The sequence below is a fragment of the Megascapheus bottae genome, chromosome 2, assembly GCF_031878675.1.
Source record: "Megascapheus bottae isolate mThoBot1 chromosome 2, mThoBot2.hap1, whole genome shotgun sequence".
Classification (NCBI taxonomy): Eukaryota; Metazoa; Chordata; class Mammalia; order Rodentia; family Geomyidae; genus Megascapheus; species Megascapheus bottae.
The window spans coordinates 72,305-89,549 of NC_143510.1; the positions used below are offsets into that span (position 1 = coordinate 72,305).

At 37.1% G+C, this 17,245-nt stretch overlaps 1 protein-coding gene across 3 annotated transcripts in view; it reads right to left on the reverse strand.

Annotated features, from left to right (window-relative positions):
- Nucleotides 1–473: 473 nt before the first annotated feature.
- Ints13 (integrator complex subunit 13) overlaps nt 474–17,245 on the reverse strand; it is a 41,604-nt gene continuing 24,832 nt past the window's right edge. For 2 of the 3 annotated variants that reach the window (XM_090318890.1, XM_090318880.1), the window contains 9 exons: nt 12,674–12,763; nt 12,150–12,239; nt 11,031–11,209; nt 9,355–9,525; nt 8,930–9,084; nt 7,636–7,866; nt 6,393–6,532; nt 2,850–2,985; nt 478–900 (listed from right to left, as the gene is read on the reverse strand). In XM_090318890.1, coding sequence (XP_090175016.1) covers nt 861–900; nt 2,850–2,985; nt 6,393–6,532; nt 7,636–7,866; nt 8,930–9,084; nt 9,355–9,525; nt 11,031–11,209; nt 12,150–12,239; nt 12,674–12,763 — 1,232 coding nt within the window. In that variant the 3' untranslated portion in view covers nt 478–860. Of the gene's footprint in view, nt 901–2,849; nt 2,986–6,392; nt 6,533–7,635; nt 7,867–8,929; nt 9,085–9,354; nt 9,526–11,030; nt 11,210–12,149; nt 12,240–12,673; nt 12,764–17,245 lie in introns of all 3 variants that reach the window. The other variant, XM_090318872.1, reaches the window with a different exon arrangement.

A 17,245-nucleotide genomic window follows, 5' to 3' on the forward strand; every position in this document is an offset into this window, starting at 1 on the left:
GAGGAGGGAGGGAGGGAGAGACAGAGAGAGACAGAGACAGAGACAGAGAGAAACCTAGAAATAGTATTTAACATGTTTCTCACATCATAGTATAAGCTTCAAGTTGAACAGTATGAGAGTAATTCCAATAAACAACCATAAACATAAACCAGGACTTTTTTTAAGTATGAAGAAATTAAACTATCCAGGGATGAAAGTAGTAAGTTTTCTTTCTTCTAAGTTTGTAATCTCATTTATGCTTTTCTTTCAATATGAAAATAGAAAGTACATTTTTTACTAAAAGTAACATCTAACATTAGAAATCATAAATGTACACCAGCTACCTGGAAATTCTGGTTTAAAGTGTAGTTTTAAACACACACACAAAGGCAAAAATAAAGACAATATTCTTTCTTGGAAAAGCATTACGATTTATAAGACATAGACTAACATAAATTTTATATCACATAGTGCAAATCTCATCTAAACCTTAAATTTTCCAAATTTTATCATTAGTTATTAAATGAATAAAATAGCATCTTTTCCAAAGTGACACTATAATATTTTGCACTTTAGGTTTTTAACAGTTTTATTTGGCAAAGAGAAGCCTAAGAATCTTTACAAAAACATTTCTAGAGGGAATACATTTTAGTATAAAATAAACCTATTTGATTAGAGAGGACAGATCTCAAATGTATATTTTTGATTTTGCCAATTTTATAGCTAGTACAAAAAAGATAGTTCATTGAAATATTTCAAAAATGTAAAAACCAGTCTAGCTAACATAAGCTATACAACCTTGCTGTAAAAGTACTTGTATCAAACTCTGCCCAAAATATTTTTGTAATTATACTCATAAATTCAGTTCCTTGTATCATTCTTCACTGCCGACTAGCTTTTCCATTTTCTGTTGTCTCCATTCTGAAAAAAAAATAGGTTGGTAAAACATTAACTATATCCAGAAAAAAATCATATTAAGTGAAGTAAGCCAGACCCAAAGGAACATGGACTCAGTGGTTTTCCTCATTTGCAATAATTAATACACATCTAGGACTCTCCTGGTAGAGGATTACAATAGCTCAAAACCTAGGTACTAAGGTCACATAGGATGAGACCAAATGAAAGGAACTGTAGGATATGGAAACAAGAGCTTTATCTTGTGTGATTGTTGTTTTTAATGTACTATGTTATTTCTCTTCTCTTTTTTTGCCTTTGATAAGGCCTTCGATGAGATGTTAATCTCATATTGTGACTATATCTGACTTTGTTACTTGGTATACTGTATATAAGTTTATTTGAAATAGGAAAGGGAAGGGAGGAAAACAAGACGATTGGGAGGGGGTGGGAGAAGGGTAATAGAGACAAAAAACATGAGAAGGGGTATCAATGTGTGAGAAGTAATGTACCTACTACCTGGGGAATGTAACTGTAACCCCTCCATACATTACCCCGACAATAAAAAAATATATAACAACTAAATTAAAAAAAACATTAACTATAACCATATTTCATCTACTTCTTATATGGAAATGAAAACCTAATATATTCAAAGAACAAAACACAAGCACATTAGGCAGGGGCCCTCTAATTAACAGAAGTTTTCTCATGTTGAAGATAAGTGAAAATGGACCCTGGAGAGATTAAGGGCTGTCCCAAAATTACATTTCAAAAGCCATCAGTGAGAGTGTGTGTGTGTGTGTGTGTGTGTGTGTGTGTATGATACCACTCTTTCTCTTAACAAAACTAAGGAAAGCATCTCTGCTATTTAATAAGAGTTTTCTTCCTTTTCTATTAAAGGAATTCCTTTACCAATACACTTTACAAAAATTTCTTCTAAATTGCTCAAAATCAGAGGCCAGGAGTTTGGCCTAGAGGTAGAATGCATGCCTAGCATTCATGAAGAGCCAGGTTTGATTCCTTGGTACTGAATCCATAGAAAAAGCCAGAAGTGGTGCTGTGGCTCAAGTGGTAGAGCTCTAGTCTTGAGAAAGCCCAAGGACAGTCCTCAGGCCCTGAGCTCAAGCCCAGGACTGCCAAAAAATCTTTCTAAATTGCTCAAAATCACTAAATGTAGGATTCATTATTCTATTATAAATAATGCTTTAATATTATATTACTTATCATACAAATATTTCTCTTTGTTATCTGGTTTTTGTTTTGTTTTGTTTTTGGTCAGTCATGGGGCTTGAACTCGGCCTGGGTATTATCCCCTGAGCTCTTTTGCTCAAAGTTAGCACTCTACCACTTTGATCTACTTCTGATTTGCTGGTGGTTTAAGAGTTTCATAGACTTTCCTACACATGCTGGCTGTGAACTTTGATCCACATATCTCAGCCTACTACACAGCTGGGATTATAGGCATGAACCACAGTGCCAGGCTCCTCTGTGTTATCTTACACAGACTCTGTGCTCTCTGAGATTTTCTAAAATGCCTACTAACCATTAAAAGCATTACTGGTATGAGCACACTATAAATCAGTAAAATCAGACCTTGTATACACACCAAGAGTCAAGTGGTTTTGTTGTTGCTGTTTCTTACTTTCTGTTTTGGTAGTAAGGCTTGAAAGCAGGCCCTTGTGCTCTCATGTGGCTTTTCTACTCAGGCTGTTGTTATACCATTTGAACCTACCTCACTTCTGGCTCTTCTACTGATCAATGGAAATAAAGAGTTTCACAAATCTTCCTGCCTACTGCAGCTTTGAACTGAGCTCTTCAGATTTCATATGGGCCATCACAGTGCCTGGCTATAATACCGTGTATTCAAAATACTACCACTCAACAGTAGTAACAAATTTGCTTTCAGCCAACAAGTAGTGATTATCAAGCACTGTACAGACAATAAAATAATTTTCAACCGTAATAACACAAACCCATTTTCCTCCTTAAGATGTTGATATAATTCGGCTCTGTTGTTAACTGAGTTTAAACGTCCAGCAAACTCCTGATGTTTTCTGGAATTGGCAGTATGGATTCTATTACTCCACAAGGACAATAAGGACACAGGCCCTGGTGATGTGTAACAAAGAAAAGGACAAAGAGAAAAGTCGTATGATCACAAAACTTATAAATAAAACAGGCTTACTTTTAATATTATTGCTCGTGTTACATAACCAAGCCAGGAACATTTTTTGCATATTCTAAAATTTACATGTGTTTTAAGGTCTTTCAATGTACTCACTCTGTTCAGTGAGTTTTTGGAAAGATTCACATGACTAAACACAAAATTATATATATGTGACTAGAATGTGTACATATTGTATATGCAAAAGCTAAGGGACAGTGAGTTCAAGGCCTAATGGGGGTTGGGGGAGAAAGCGGGAAGGGGTGGGGAAGAAGAACTCATTGAGCTATCTGATACAAATGTCAGAAGACTCTTTACAACCTGACTTCAAGATTTAATGTGCAAAGGACAGATACACAGACCAACAGGAGACTAAAGAGAACCTAGTAACATACATATATAGTCCACTAGGTTCTGACAACTTACAAAGGCTCTTCAGTGAAGAAAGGATACTCTTTTAACAAATGCTCCTACAACAATTAGAATGCTAAATGTAAAAAAAAAATAATAGATTCTGACTCATACTTTTCACCAGAGCAAGGAAAATTATCATATCTTAAATATAGAAACTAAAATTCTAGAGTTCCTAAAAGAAAATGTAAGAATAACCTTTCTGATCTTGGATGACATTTCTTAACACATGATCCCCAAAACATCACAAAAGTGAAAATGGATATATTTGACTTCCTCAAAAGTAGAAACTTCTACATTGCAAAATCGACAATTCACAGGAGCAACACACTTACAGAAAGCATACCTGTTACATATCTAAGAATTCATAAACACCCCAACTTAAAAATTATATCATTGAATATTCACTGAATTAAACATAGCAGATGACTAATAAATGAGTAGGGGCTTATCATTACCAATACAAAGAAAATGTAAATTAAAGTAATAATGAATTATCAATGAATGTTACAGCTATTAGAATAGCTAAAATAGCAAATAAAGGTAATCTTGACATATCAAATGCTAATATAAACACAGAACAATCAGAAAATTTCTTTTACAGTGGAGAGTTAAAATGGTACAGACACATTAGAAAAGTAATCTGGCAGGTTTTCTTTTAAGAAAGTAGCAATATAGGGACTGAGAGTTTGATCTAGTGGTAGAGTGCTTGCCTAGCATGCACGAGGACTGGGGTGCAAATCCTTGGTACCACATACACAGAAAAAAAAGCCAGAAGTAGTACTGTGGCTAAAGTGGTAGAGCTCTAGCCTTCAGAAAATTCAATGACAGTGCTCAGACCCTGAGCCCAAGCCTAGGACTGACCAAAAAAAAAAAAAAAAAAAAAAAGGAAGAAACTCAAGTACATTAAGCCATTTAAAACTCCAGCCTCAAAAGTCAGCATATTATTTGATTTCATTTAAGGCACTCTGAAAAAGGCACAATTTTGAGTTGAGCACCAGTGGCTCGTATCTATAATCCTAGCTACTCGGGAGGCTGAGAACTGAGGATGGCAGTCTAAAGCCAGACCAGGCACTAAAGGGCACTCAAGTCCGTGAGATGCTTATATCCAATTAATCACTAGAAAACGGGAAGTAGGGCTGTGGCTCCAGGAGTAGGGCGGCAGCCTTGAGCTGAAGAGCTCAGGGACAGTGCCCAGGCCCAGAATTCAAGCCCCATGACACCCCCCCCCCAAAAAAAGCCAAAAAACTACTTAAGAAGTTGGGAGTTTGGCCTACTAGTAGCATGCTTGCTTAGCAAGCACAAAAAACCAGGTTCAATTCCTCAGTACTACATACAGAGAAAAAGCCAGAAATGGTGCTGTGGCTCAAGTGGTAGAGCTCTAGCCTTGAGAAAGTCCAAGGACAGTGCTCAGGCCCTGAGTTCAAGCCGCAGGACCGAACAACAAAAACTACTTAAACATAATAAACTTTTTTACTCATTGCTAAGTTTGAAAGGCTCAGTGCTATCCTCAAAGTTGCTAATGAACAACAAAATAGTTGGGTTTCTCTGTTACTGTCACACAAAGAGAACTGAAGAGATTTTTAACCAAATCTATGAAATTAGAATGATCTACTTTTTGGAGAGGGGGGCAGGGGGAGGGGTCATGGGACTTGAACTCTGGGCCTGGGTGTTGTCTCTGAGCTCTCTAGCTCAGGGCTACTGCCCTACCCTTTGAACCACAGTGCCACTTCTGGTTTTCTGGTAGTTAGTTGGAGATAAGAGTCTCACAGGCCTTTTTAGTTTTTTAGTGGCAAGGGCTGGCTGGCTTTGAACCTGGACCTCGGATCTCAGCCTTCTGAGTAGCAAGGATTTCAGGCATGAACCACCAAGCTGGGCTAGAATAATCCACTCTTAAGAACAATGCACAAAAAATTGACTTTGTAAAGTCCTAGGGGAATGAAAATTCCAAAGCAGATAAAACAAGGTAGTATACTGGTGTATGGAAACTTTTTCAAACAAAATTGGGATCATAAGACTGTATGAGTCTGTAGCCTTCCCAGGACTCCCTTATTACTACATATCCATGAACTCGTTCATTTAGCAAATACAACTGACAGAAGCACACCAGAGGCTGTATGTTGGGCAGCAGTGATTTAACCAGAAATGAAAAACATTCTCTTCCCTTAAAATGTTTCATACTGACAGCAGAAACTATGTACAACTGCTACACACTACCTGAGTAGCTAGCAATCCCGGAAAACAATTGAAGCATAAAGAAGCAGCACCTGACTAAACTGTGAAAGGACATCAGGGATCTTTCCTTGGGAAAGGAGTTGATTTCCACTAATACCTGAATTTTAGGCAGACATTACAAGAGAAGAAAGGGCATTTGTAAGAATACCAAATCTTGAGCTATATAAATTCTGCCCTATGAACCACTGTCATTTAATCATTTATTTTGTGTTTTGGCTGTCTGCAATTATTTGCCACCATAAATACTTTTTTTTTTTGGCCAGTCCTGGGTCTTGAATTCAGGGCCTAGGCACTGCCCTTGGGCTCTTACCTCCAATTAACCACTAGAAAACCAGAAGTGCCGCTATGGCTCCAGGGGTAGGGCAGTAGCCTTGAGATGGAGAACTCAGAGACAGAGCCCAGGCCCCAAAGTTCAAGCCCCATGACTGACAAAAAAAAAAAAAAAAAGACTGGGAGTTTGGCCTAGTGGTAGAGTGCTTGCCTAGCATGCACGAAGACCCGGGTTTGATTCCTTGGTACCATACACATAGAAAAAAGCCCGAAGTGGTGCTGAGGCTCAAGTGGTAGAGCTCTAGCCTTGAGAAAGTCCAAGGTCAGTGCTCATGCCCTGAGCTAAAGCCCAGGACTGGCCAAAAAAAAAAAAAAAAACAACTAAGCTTAATTAGAAAAATCTTTATGAATATAGTTAACCATGATTATACCTTACCTTTTGATTTTTCTACCTGTGGAGTTTCATCCATTTCAACAAGAGGCTTTTTGTTTGGAGGTTCTGGAGAATCAGGAGAATCTTTTATAATTTCAGCTTCAGCCAATTCTTCTTTTCCACGTTCTAAAATTCCTTTCAATCTTTTAGAGATACAAATAATAAAATGCAAAGAAACGTTCAGAAATCTATAAATGGTTCTAATAATTAAACATTGTGAATATTAGTTTTTATAAAGCAGAGCCGATCACACAAAGTAAAACTAAGAACCAGCAACTTCTATCAAAAATCAGGTATGAAACGGAGCACAGGTGGCTTATGCCTGTAATCCTAGCTACTCAGGAGGCTGAGATCTGAAAAAGTGATTTAAAGCCAGCCCGGGCACTAAAGTCTGTGAGACTCTTATCTCTAATTAACTACCAGAAAACCAGAAGTGGAGCTGTGGCTCAAAGTTATAGAGCACTAGCCTTGAGCTGAAGACCTCAGGTCAGGGACAGCACCCAGGCCCAGAGTTCAAGCCCCATGACCAATCACCCACCCCGCCTATCCCCCTCACAAAAAAAATCAGGTGTAAGAAATTAATGAATTAAATTCAAATTTCTCTTTGTCTTATAATAATGGAATTCAGGAGTTAGTTCAGGAATTAGCTATACAATGGAAAAAACTAGGAAATATGAAGCTAAAATTTATAAGGTGAGATGGCATTTCAAAGATCCTGCACAATTTTAAAAATGTGGAGAAAGTACTCCAAATCACAAATAAGACTAAGATGTTTACTGTTACTTATTTTGTTTTCTGTGTAGTATGGAAACATATTTAATTTCCACAAGTTAGAAACTTAACTCTAAGCTTTCACAGGGGAATACCATCACTTCCAAAACATACAGAGGTAAGTCTGAAGGTCAGTGCAAAATGAAGGAGTTCTTTTTTCCTGTTCTTAATAGTAAGCAATTTCATTTCAGATGCTAAGCAGCCCAAAGGAAAAACTAAACTTGCCAAGTTTAAGAGAGTAGTGTTCTTTCTATTTACAAAATTGTGTCATTTCTAGAATTACTGTGAAAATATGCCAGTGGAGCTTTTGGTAGGGGTATGGATATGAGTTATAGATATGTATCCACCTTAAAATATATGGGCAGGAAAGATATTTATCAGCATTTATAAAAAGAAAAAAGTAGCCTTGTACAACAACAACAACAACAACAACAACAACAACAAAACATATACATTGTAAATGTCAACAAGTCACCTCTCTGAATCCTGCCAGGATTTTTCCTGCTCATAATCTTTTGTTGCTTTGTCTGACTTATCCTCCTTGTCCTCCCTCTTTCTTCCCCTTTTCTTTCTTTCTTCTTCTTCTGGGGGTTTGCTCCTGCATGCCATCAGACATTCCAAGACCTTCTGATGCTTCTCAGAGTTGCTGATATGGGCTCTGACAAGTGTTTCCAATTCATTCCACATGATGCGGTACTGTTCATCTCTGCAGTGAAGAGTTAAAATAATGTTCTCACAATGCCCTTAAATAATATTTAAACATAATACTGAAGTATCACTTCCTACATGTTCACATTAAAAAAAAGAAAAAAGTAGTGTTACACTTCTATGAAATCTTAAGAAAACACTTTTTCTGTAAATTCTGTGTTTATGAGTTATGAAGACAGCCAGGTGCTAGTGGATACCCTCTTTAATCTTAACTGCTTAGTAGGCTGAGATCTGAGAATCATGATTTGCAGCTAGCCAGGAAGAAAAGCCCGAAACTCCTATTTACAATTAAGCAGCAAAAAGCTAAAAGTGGTAGAGTGCCAACCTTGAGTTATAATACCAAACAAAAACAAGAGGCTAGTATGGACACAAGAAATAAAATTAATGAAGTATAAATACAGAAATTTAAATCAATTTATGGTCATGAAAAGGAAATATACCTTCCTTTTTTTTTTTCTTTTCTTTTTTTGCCAGTCCTCGGGCTTGAATTCAGGGCCTCAGAACTGTCCTGGGAGCCACAGCACCACTTCAAGCTTTTATCTATGTATGTGGTACCAAGAAATTGCACATGGGTATTTGTGCATGGTAGGCAAGCACTATACTACTAGGCCAAACACCCAGCCCCTCTTCCTTCTTTCTTACTGGACATGATTAATGGATTCTAAGTCAGAATGAACTCATTTTAACTACATCATATTGCATATGTGTATATATACTTACTTTCATGCCAGAACTGGGGCTTGAACTTGCAGCCTCAAACTCTTGCTTAGAATTTTCTCTCAAAGCTGGTGGTCTAGCACTGGAGCTATACCTCCACTTCCACATTTTTTGCTGGTCAATTAGAAATAAAGAGACTCATACATTTCTGCCTATGCTGGCTTCTAACTATAATCCTCAGATCTCAGCCTCCTAAGAAGCTAGGATTATAGGTGTGAGCCATCAGCACCAGTTCGTATTTCACATTTTTAATCTCATGTTTAAATTACTTACATGTGAAGTAAGTTATCTTAAAAAAAATACAATTCAAATGAATGTAAAGAATAAAGGGAAAAAAACACTACCTTTTAGGACCCTTTCCTCTGGTACCAACTGTGGAAATAGGTAGAGGATCGTTTTTTCTTTCCATATCAACTAAGTTGTATATTGTTTTTTGACAGTTTAACACATCTTCTTCTGTCAAACATTCTTTCACAATAACACTGGCTAATGGAACTACCTGTTAGGGTTTGGTTTTTTTTTTTAAAAGAGAAGAGAAAAATCTGTCTTGAAATCAAATTTATCGAAGCATGGAGGCACAGTCTGACTTTATTACCACAGTAAAGGAATCTGAAACTATTAACTTCAGTTCTCAAGTACTAATCTTTTCATTGTAACCAACTCACACATTTTTTTTTGATTTGAGAAATGACATTAGTTGCAAATAGTTTGTTTCTACAAAGAAGATATAATAGAGATAGAAAAAAAGAAAATTATATTTAACACTTACCGCTTGCATGTTGAATATGGTGGTTTGTGAAATAATCATGGGCCAGTATCGAGTGTGTTTTTCTAATTGATCTTTTGCTCGTTCCAAAGGGATCTCAAGACTTCCATCGATTTTATATCTGGGGTCTAGAAAAGGAGTTAATCTGTTTTCCCTCATAAATTCACCAAAATCCTAATGATAACCAAACAAGATAAAGTTAGAAACTATGTCTGATGTTTCAGTATGGGTTACATGTAATAATCTCTTCCCTGTCTTCTGTCCTGTGATTTATTTCAAAGTACTTTCTCTAGCAGTGGCCCTCTCCTCACTACTTTGTTCTCTCCTTTTGAACTTTGTCTTTATTGAACAGAAATGAAGAAAGCGTCAAACACGCACCGGTGGTGCATTTTCCCTTTAAAATTCCCAGAAACATTCATTTTACTGTATCTGGATAATTTAAGTCTTTTCTATTATATGAAAAAATTAGTTAATGCATCAGAAAGATCAATTCGCTTACTTTAAAAACTACCTGGGATAAATTAGCAAAATGTTAACAGTGGTTATCTTGAATGATTACAAATTGTTCACAATTTTTCGTTTTTGGTTTTTCAGATATGTCCCACAAATAAATACTAATGAAGCTTCCTCTACCAAAAATATAAAAAAAAGTCTGTTTAAAAAAAGAAAAGTAGTTACTTAAAATACATTGCAGGCCAAGTGATGGTTGCTCATGTCTATAATCCTAGCTGAGCAGAGTAAGAGCTGAGCAATATACTTTGAAGCCAGCCCAGACAAGAAAGTCTTAGAGACTCTTATCTCCAATTAAACATTAAAAAGCCAGAAGTGGAGGTGTTGCTCAAGTTATAGAATGTTATGTGCAAAGCCCAGGTATAGCACCCAGGCACTAAGTTCAAGGCCTACTACACACACACAAACACACACATACACATACACACACACACACACACACACACACACACACACACACACACATACACACACACATACAATTATGACAGCAATTACATAAAATACATGGCAGAAAACACTTTGTGGGTTATAAAGTATATTCATGTATATATAAATTACATTTTAATTTCCATAACCATTGCTAAAGGTAGATATCCATAAAGTATAAGTATAAAAAGGGAGGCAAAACTGAAACGAAAACAATAGAATTTCTATGAAAAACATACATCATTTCCTTGTATTATATCCTACTTTTAGTATATTCTAAAAATAATACACAAGTTAAAGTTACTTTAAAGCAGCAGAAATTCAAATGTTTCTGCTTGCAATTTAAATTATTAGAAATTTATTTCCATAAATCTTGGGATCAAATTAATTTTCCATCTCTATAATTCCAATGTTTCAGTAGATTCCAGTTACTTCTAAGTATGCAATGAATACCTACCATGAAAATCTCTATCACAACAAATCGATCTGAGTAAGTACTGTAAGAACTGTAATGGCTTAAAATAACAAGTAATCAAGTTGTTCCAAATTCCCTTTTACAAACCTTAGCAATAATATGAACTTAATAACTATTTGATCATTAACAGAATCACACATAGTAACAAATAATCAAGTTGTGCAAAATCGTCTCTTCCACAGATCTTAGCACATAATAAAAAATCAGTAGTCATTGGCTATTTGACAGATTCCAAATATAACATGTAGAGATATTAAAGTCTTACTGTAATCCGGTAGTCTGTTACCCTTCCTCCACATCCTTCACTTATTGAAGGTGGATCCTCCAGGATAGATCGTGAACTGCTAAGAACATGTAAAAAGATCTCCCCTCCATGGCTACTAAGCATATGACTAATGACTTTAGAGCCAGACTTTCGCGGCTGTTCCAACAGAACCGAACGACCTGTGAAAACCAAAAAGATTCTTTCAGCCATGACGTACAGAGAGGCTCTGACTTACTAAGATTTATTTATTTTATTTACTAATGCCAACATTCCAAAAACGTTGCTAATTTGATATATTTATACTTCAATAGATGGGCCTAGGTGCTGTCCCTGAGTTCTTCAGCTTCTAGTTTCTGATGGTTAGAGATAAAAGTTTCATGAACTTTCATTCCCAGGCTTGCTTTGAACCATGATCCTCAGATCTCAGCCTCCTGAGTAGCTAGGATTACCCGGCTCTATATTTCAATTCTTAAAAAGCTTCTTCTAATTCCAGATTACTCTCAAGATATTCAAGTAGTAACTGGAGACTTTTCAAAGACAAGTATACTGTTCACTGGTATGTCTGGTTGTACATGATATTTGATTTCAAATTCACATCAAGTTTTGTTCCAGGACACTTATGGAGAAGAATAAGGCAACTCTTAGATAGAACTGAGGTTATTAGTGCTATAAAACATTTGAAAAGACATGGACTTGATTCATCTCTACAATGCCTCCTCATCAGCACTGTTACTTTCTATTTCATAGGTCCAAACATTCTTAAATTCTGAATTTTAATTTAATTTGATAGTCAAATCAACAATAAGCCTAACAATAAAATTAACCTTATGATAAAACTTTTTTTTAAATTTTTAGACTAACGGTCCAAAATACAGATCTTCTTAAGAATTAGCAGAAAGCTTTGAAATTTTAAATTTAGGAGATGGAATCCAACATTGTCATCTTAATCTTTCAACTTCAGCAAAACTGTTAAAAGGATATCTTTAATTATGTACTATTAAAAACTACATAATCTAGTCTGTTAAACTATATTGATACAAGTAATTTTCCAAAGTTCATATTCTCACTAGTGATCTCACGTATAAGAATCTGTTAAAACCATTAAATGCTGAAAGTTACCATTGAGAAGAAAATTAGTAAGGCAGGAAGAAGGTCTACTATTTACATCTACAGGTGAAATTCGATAAGCTCCAGTACAATAGTGTAATTCTGAAAGAGAAGAAAATAGGGATTTGAAAGACTACAAATAGTCTCACGATCAAAAATAAAAATAAAATTTGGTTATTGACTCCCACAAAATGGAAAACAGATTTCTGTCTTAAAAAGGTTAACTGAAAATGGCACGGTGATAGAGCGCTAGCCTTGAGTTGTAAGAACTCAGGGACAGCGTCCAGGCCCAGAATTCAAGCCCCACAACTAACAAAACAAACAAAAAAGTCAACTGAGAAATAAGAGAGCTATGGCCCAAGTGGTAGAGCAGTAGCCTTGAGCAAAAAGCTCAGGGACAGTGCCCAGGCCCTAAGTTCAAGCCCTATGACAAGCCCCTCCCCATCCTCAAAAAATAAAAAAGGTTAACTGGTTGTCTTTATTAAGAACATTCTGTTTTCATCTCTTTTCTGCTGCAATTATCTTCAAATACCCACCAATGTTATTGGTCCTTGGTGTGCACCACTTTAACGTTATCGTGTCTTTAAATGAGCCTTCTCTACTGCTGCCACCAACATGGGTGTCACCTTCAAAAATATTTTAGAGAATCATTAACATTGCTAAAGAGGTTGCAATTTCAAATTATTTTTACGTATCAAGTTAAAATTCTGTAACAGAAAATACTGATTAGAGATCAGGACTATGTTCCCAAATCTCCAAATACCTGAAGCAGGCTTATGGCTCAGAGCGTTGACCATGGCTAGGAAAGGCAAAAGAACATGGAATGGGGATGAAACCCAGAAATACTGAACTTCACATTTAAAAGGAAAATATTCCAAGTGAACTTTGAGTGCTGAGCAAAACCATAGAGGAAATGGACAATCCCCACCAACAGGGGTACAAACAAGTCCAACCTAATAAAGACAAGCCACTGAAAAATCCAAAGATTTAAAAAAAAAATCAAAACACCACCACAGAGCCTGGGGTATATATAAGACAGATCCTGAATGGCAACCAAGAACTACTACCTAAGGCAGAAAGTGAGGCTAAGGCAACTGAAAGCAACTAGAGTAATGGATTAGATCCACTAAATCAATTAGAGCTTTGCCCAGCCAGTGTAAACTCCACAGTCTTGACTGATAGCCAAGGAGACTGATGGACAGCACCCACTATTCAGGAACTGATTTCCCAAGATAACCCAACAGAGACATCCACCCTGGTAGTATTCTGAGCTCACCAGCAACTATGCTGAAGACAGCTACTATGTTTCCTGATCAATAGCTTGCTTACAATAAGCAGTGTCCTCAATCCAACCCAGGCAGGATGGAAGTTACAGAGCCCTTAGCATCCCAAATCAGGGCATAGGCCCTTACAGATGCCACCACCCTAACATCTTACAGATTCAGAGGATAAGCAAACAAAGCTGCCTTCCCAAACAGGAACCAGAAAGAGAAACCCTGGGGTAGAAATCTACCCTCTTTCCGTCAGCAATGAAGTATTGACTGGCATATATTTGATTTTATTTTTCTAGTAGTATTTGTCGTTGGATTGTTGTAGCTTGCTCTTTGTTGTTTTGCCTATTTTTCTCTTTTGATCATTTTGCCTTCTGCTGTACTCATTTTTCCCTGTTTTCTCTTAATATTTTAGTTTTGCCGATATCTCCATTCTATTTTCTTTTCTTCTCCTAATTTGCTGCTTCAATCCTTCTCTTTCCTCCATCTTCCTTTATTACTACTTCATTATCAGTACCTTTAGATCTCATAATATTTTTAAATTTTCAACATATCCTTTCCTTTCCTTTCCACCTCCCCATCTAGTCACAGGAGTTAAACTCAGGGCTTAGGTACAGTCCCTGAGCTTTTTCACTCAGGAATTTCCTGCCCAGATTGGCCTTGAACTTCAGTCCTTAGATCTCAGCCTCCTAAATAGCTAGAATTACAGTTGTGAGCTTTCAGCATCTTGACATATCCTTTCCTTTCTAATCTCACTGAGTGTAGTTACTGTTTTCAATAGTTTTATACTACATCTAAATATTGAATGTGCTTTTAATTGTTGTGGTTTTTAGTCATGCCTGATTTCTCTCTTTTGGGTGAAAGGACTCTCGATTAAGGAGAAAAAATGTGTTTGGGAATGGAGAGAAAAACAGAGAGAGCCAAGGAAAGGGTGACATTATCCAAAAAGAAATGTACTCAGTTTAATGCAGTCCCACTTATCCAGCCTTTCTCTGATTTGTTGTGATTCTTGGTCCTTATTAAGAAAATTTCGACCTATGCCAAGGAAGCCTAGTATATCTCCTATTCCTTCCTGTAAAGTTTTCAGTGTGTCAGCTTTTACCTCCAGGTCTTTGATCCATTTGGAGTTAATTCTACTGCAAGGTGACAAAGAAGGATCCAACTTTAGTTTTCTGCAGGTGCTTAACCAGTTCTGACAGCACAACTTGTTGAAGAGGCTGTCTTTCTTCCATTCTATTTTTTTGGCTCCCTTGTCAAAGATTAGGTGGCCATAGGTCTGTGGTTTAATATCTGGGTCCTCAGTTCTATTCCATTGGTCTTCAGGCCTGTTCCTGTGCCAGTACCAAGCTGTTTTGATAATTATAGCTCTGTAATAGAGTCTAAAGTTTGGAATTGAAATTCCTCCAGCGCTGTTCTTTCTGCTAAGAAGTGTTTTTGCTATACGGGGTGTTTTATTATTCCATATGAAATTTTGGATTGCCTCTTCTATTTCTTTAAAGAATGCCATTGGGATATTGATGGGTATTGCGTTGAATTTGTAGATAGCCCTTGGCAAGACTGTCATTTTCACAATGTTGATTCTTCCAATCCAGGAGCATGGGAGGATTTTCCATTTCCTTAGTTCTGCTTTAATTTCCTTTTTTAGGGTTTTAAAGTTTTCGTCAAAAAGGTCCTTTACATTCTTAGTTAAGCTAATTCCTAGGTACTTTATTTTCTTTGAGGCTATTGTGAAAGGAGTTTCTTTCCTGATTATTGCCTCGTTCCTCTCACTGTTGGCTTAAAGGAAGGCAGTTGATTTTTGAGGGTTCATTTTATAGCCTGCTACTCTTCCAAAGTTTTGAATCAGCTCAAGGAGCTTGGGAGTAGTCTATAGGATTCTTTAAATACAGAATCATGTCATCTGCACAGAGGGATAGTTTTATTTCCTCTTTCCCTACTTGGATCCCCTTTATGCTTGCTTCTTGCCTTATTGCACTGGCTAGGAATTCTAGTACTATGTTAAAGAGGAGTGGAGAGAGTGGGCATCCTTGTCTCGTTCCTGAGAGCTTTTGTAGGGCAAAGGACATAGCTAGTAAACTAATCAGGAAGCCTACAGAGTGGGAGAAGATCTTCACCAACCAAACAACGGACAAAGGCCTCATATCTAAAATAGATCAACAACTCAAAAAATTGAATCACTCCAAAACTAACCTCCAAAGTAACAACCATCCCATTAAAAATGGGCCAAAGACTTAAAGAGAGTCTTCTCTGAAGAAGAAACAAAAATGGCCTATAGACACATGAAGAAATGCTCAATATCTCTGGTCATAAAAGAAATGCAAATCAAAACAACTCTTAAGATTCCACCTCACTCCAGTTAGAATGGCCAGGATCAGGAAAATGAATAACAACAGATGCTGGAGGGGATGTGGCCAGGAGGGATCACTACTATACTGTTGGTGGGAGTGCAAACTCGTTCAACCACTATGGAAAGCAGTGTGGCAGTGCCTCAAAAGGCTAAACATAGAACTCCCCTATGACCCAGCAATTCCACTACTTGGCATTTACCCAATCATCCAGAAACAAGGACATACTAAATCCACTAGCACAACAATGTTCATTGCAGCACTATTCACCATAGCAAAGATATGGAACCAACCTAGATGTCCCTCAGTTGATGAGTGGATCAACAAGTTGTGGTATTTGTACACAATGGAATTCTATGCTGCTGTCAGAAAGAATGACATCGCCCCATTTGTTAGGAAATGGAAAGACTTAGAAAAAATCATATTAAGTGAAGTAAGCCAGACTCAAAGGAACCTAGGCTCAATGGCTTCCCTCATTCATCATAATCAGTAGAAACCTTGGGCTCTACTAGCAGAGATCTGCAATAGAGCAAAATCTTGATACATAAGGCCATATAATGTGAAGCTAATTGAAAGGACCTCCAGGATATTGAAACAAAAGCCATATAATGAATGATTGTTTTCCTTAATGTACTATGTTGTCTCTCATCTCCTTTGCTGTCCCTTGGTTATCTCATATTGGTATAGTATCTCAGTTTGTTATCTGATATATTGAATTTATTTGTATTTGGATATTTGAAATTTGATAGGGAAGGGGGGAAAACCAAGATGGGTGGGGGGTGTGGGGGGGGGAGGGAAATGGGTACCAAGACATGTGAAAGGGTATCAATGTATGTGAATTAATGCACCTTCTATCTGGCAAATATCATGTAACCCTTTTACTAATTACAATTAAAAAAAAGAAATGTACTCATTACCTGACTTAAGTAACTATTATCTCTTTATCACCTTTATAATAACAATAAAAAGGGGGCTGGGAGTTTGGCCTTGTGGTAGAGTGCTTGCCTAGCATACACGAAAACCCAGATTCAATTCCTTGGTACCACATTCATAGACAAAAGCCGGAAGTGGTGCTGTGGCTCAAGTGGTAGAGCTCTAGCCTTGAGAAAGCCCAAGGACAGTGTTCAGGCCCTTAGCTCAAGCCCAGGACTGGCAAAAAAAATTAATTAAATAAATAATAATAAAAAGAAAAACAATAAAGATAAAATAACCTGGGCACCAATGATTCACGCCTATAATCCTAGCTACTTAAGAGGCTGACATCTGAGGATCACAGTTCAAAACCAGCCTGGGCACTAAAGACCCTGAGACTCTTATCTCCAATTAACCACTAGAAAATGAGACGTGGGGCTGTGGCTCAAGAGGTAGGGTGGCAGGCTTGAGGTGAAGAGCTCAGGGACTGCATCCAGGCCCAGGGGTAGAACAGTAGCCTGGAGCTGAAGAGTTTAGGGACAGTGCTCCAGCCCAGAATTCAAGCCTCACAATCAACCAA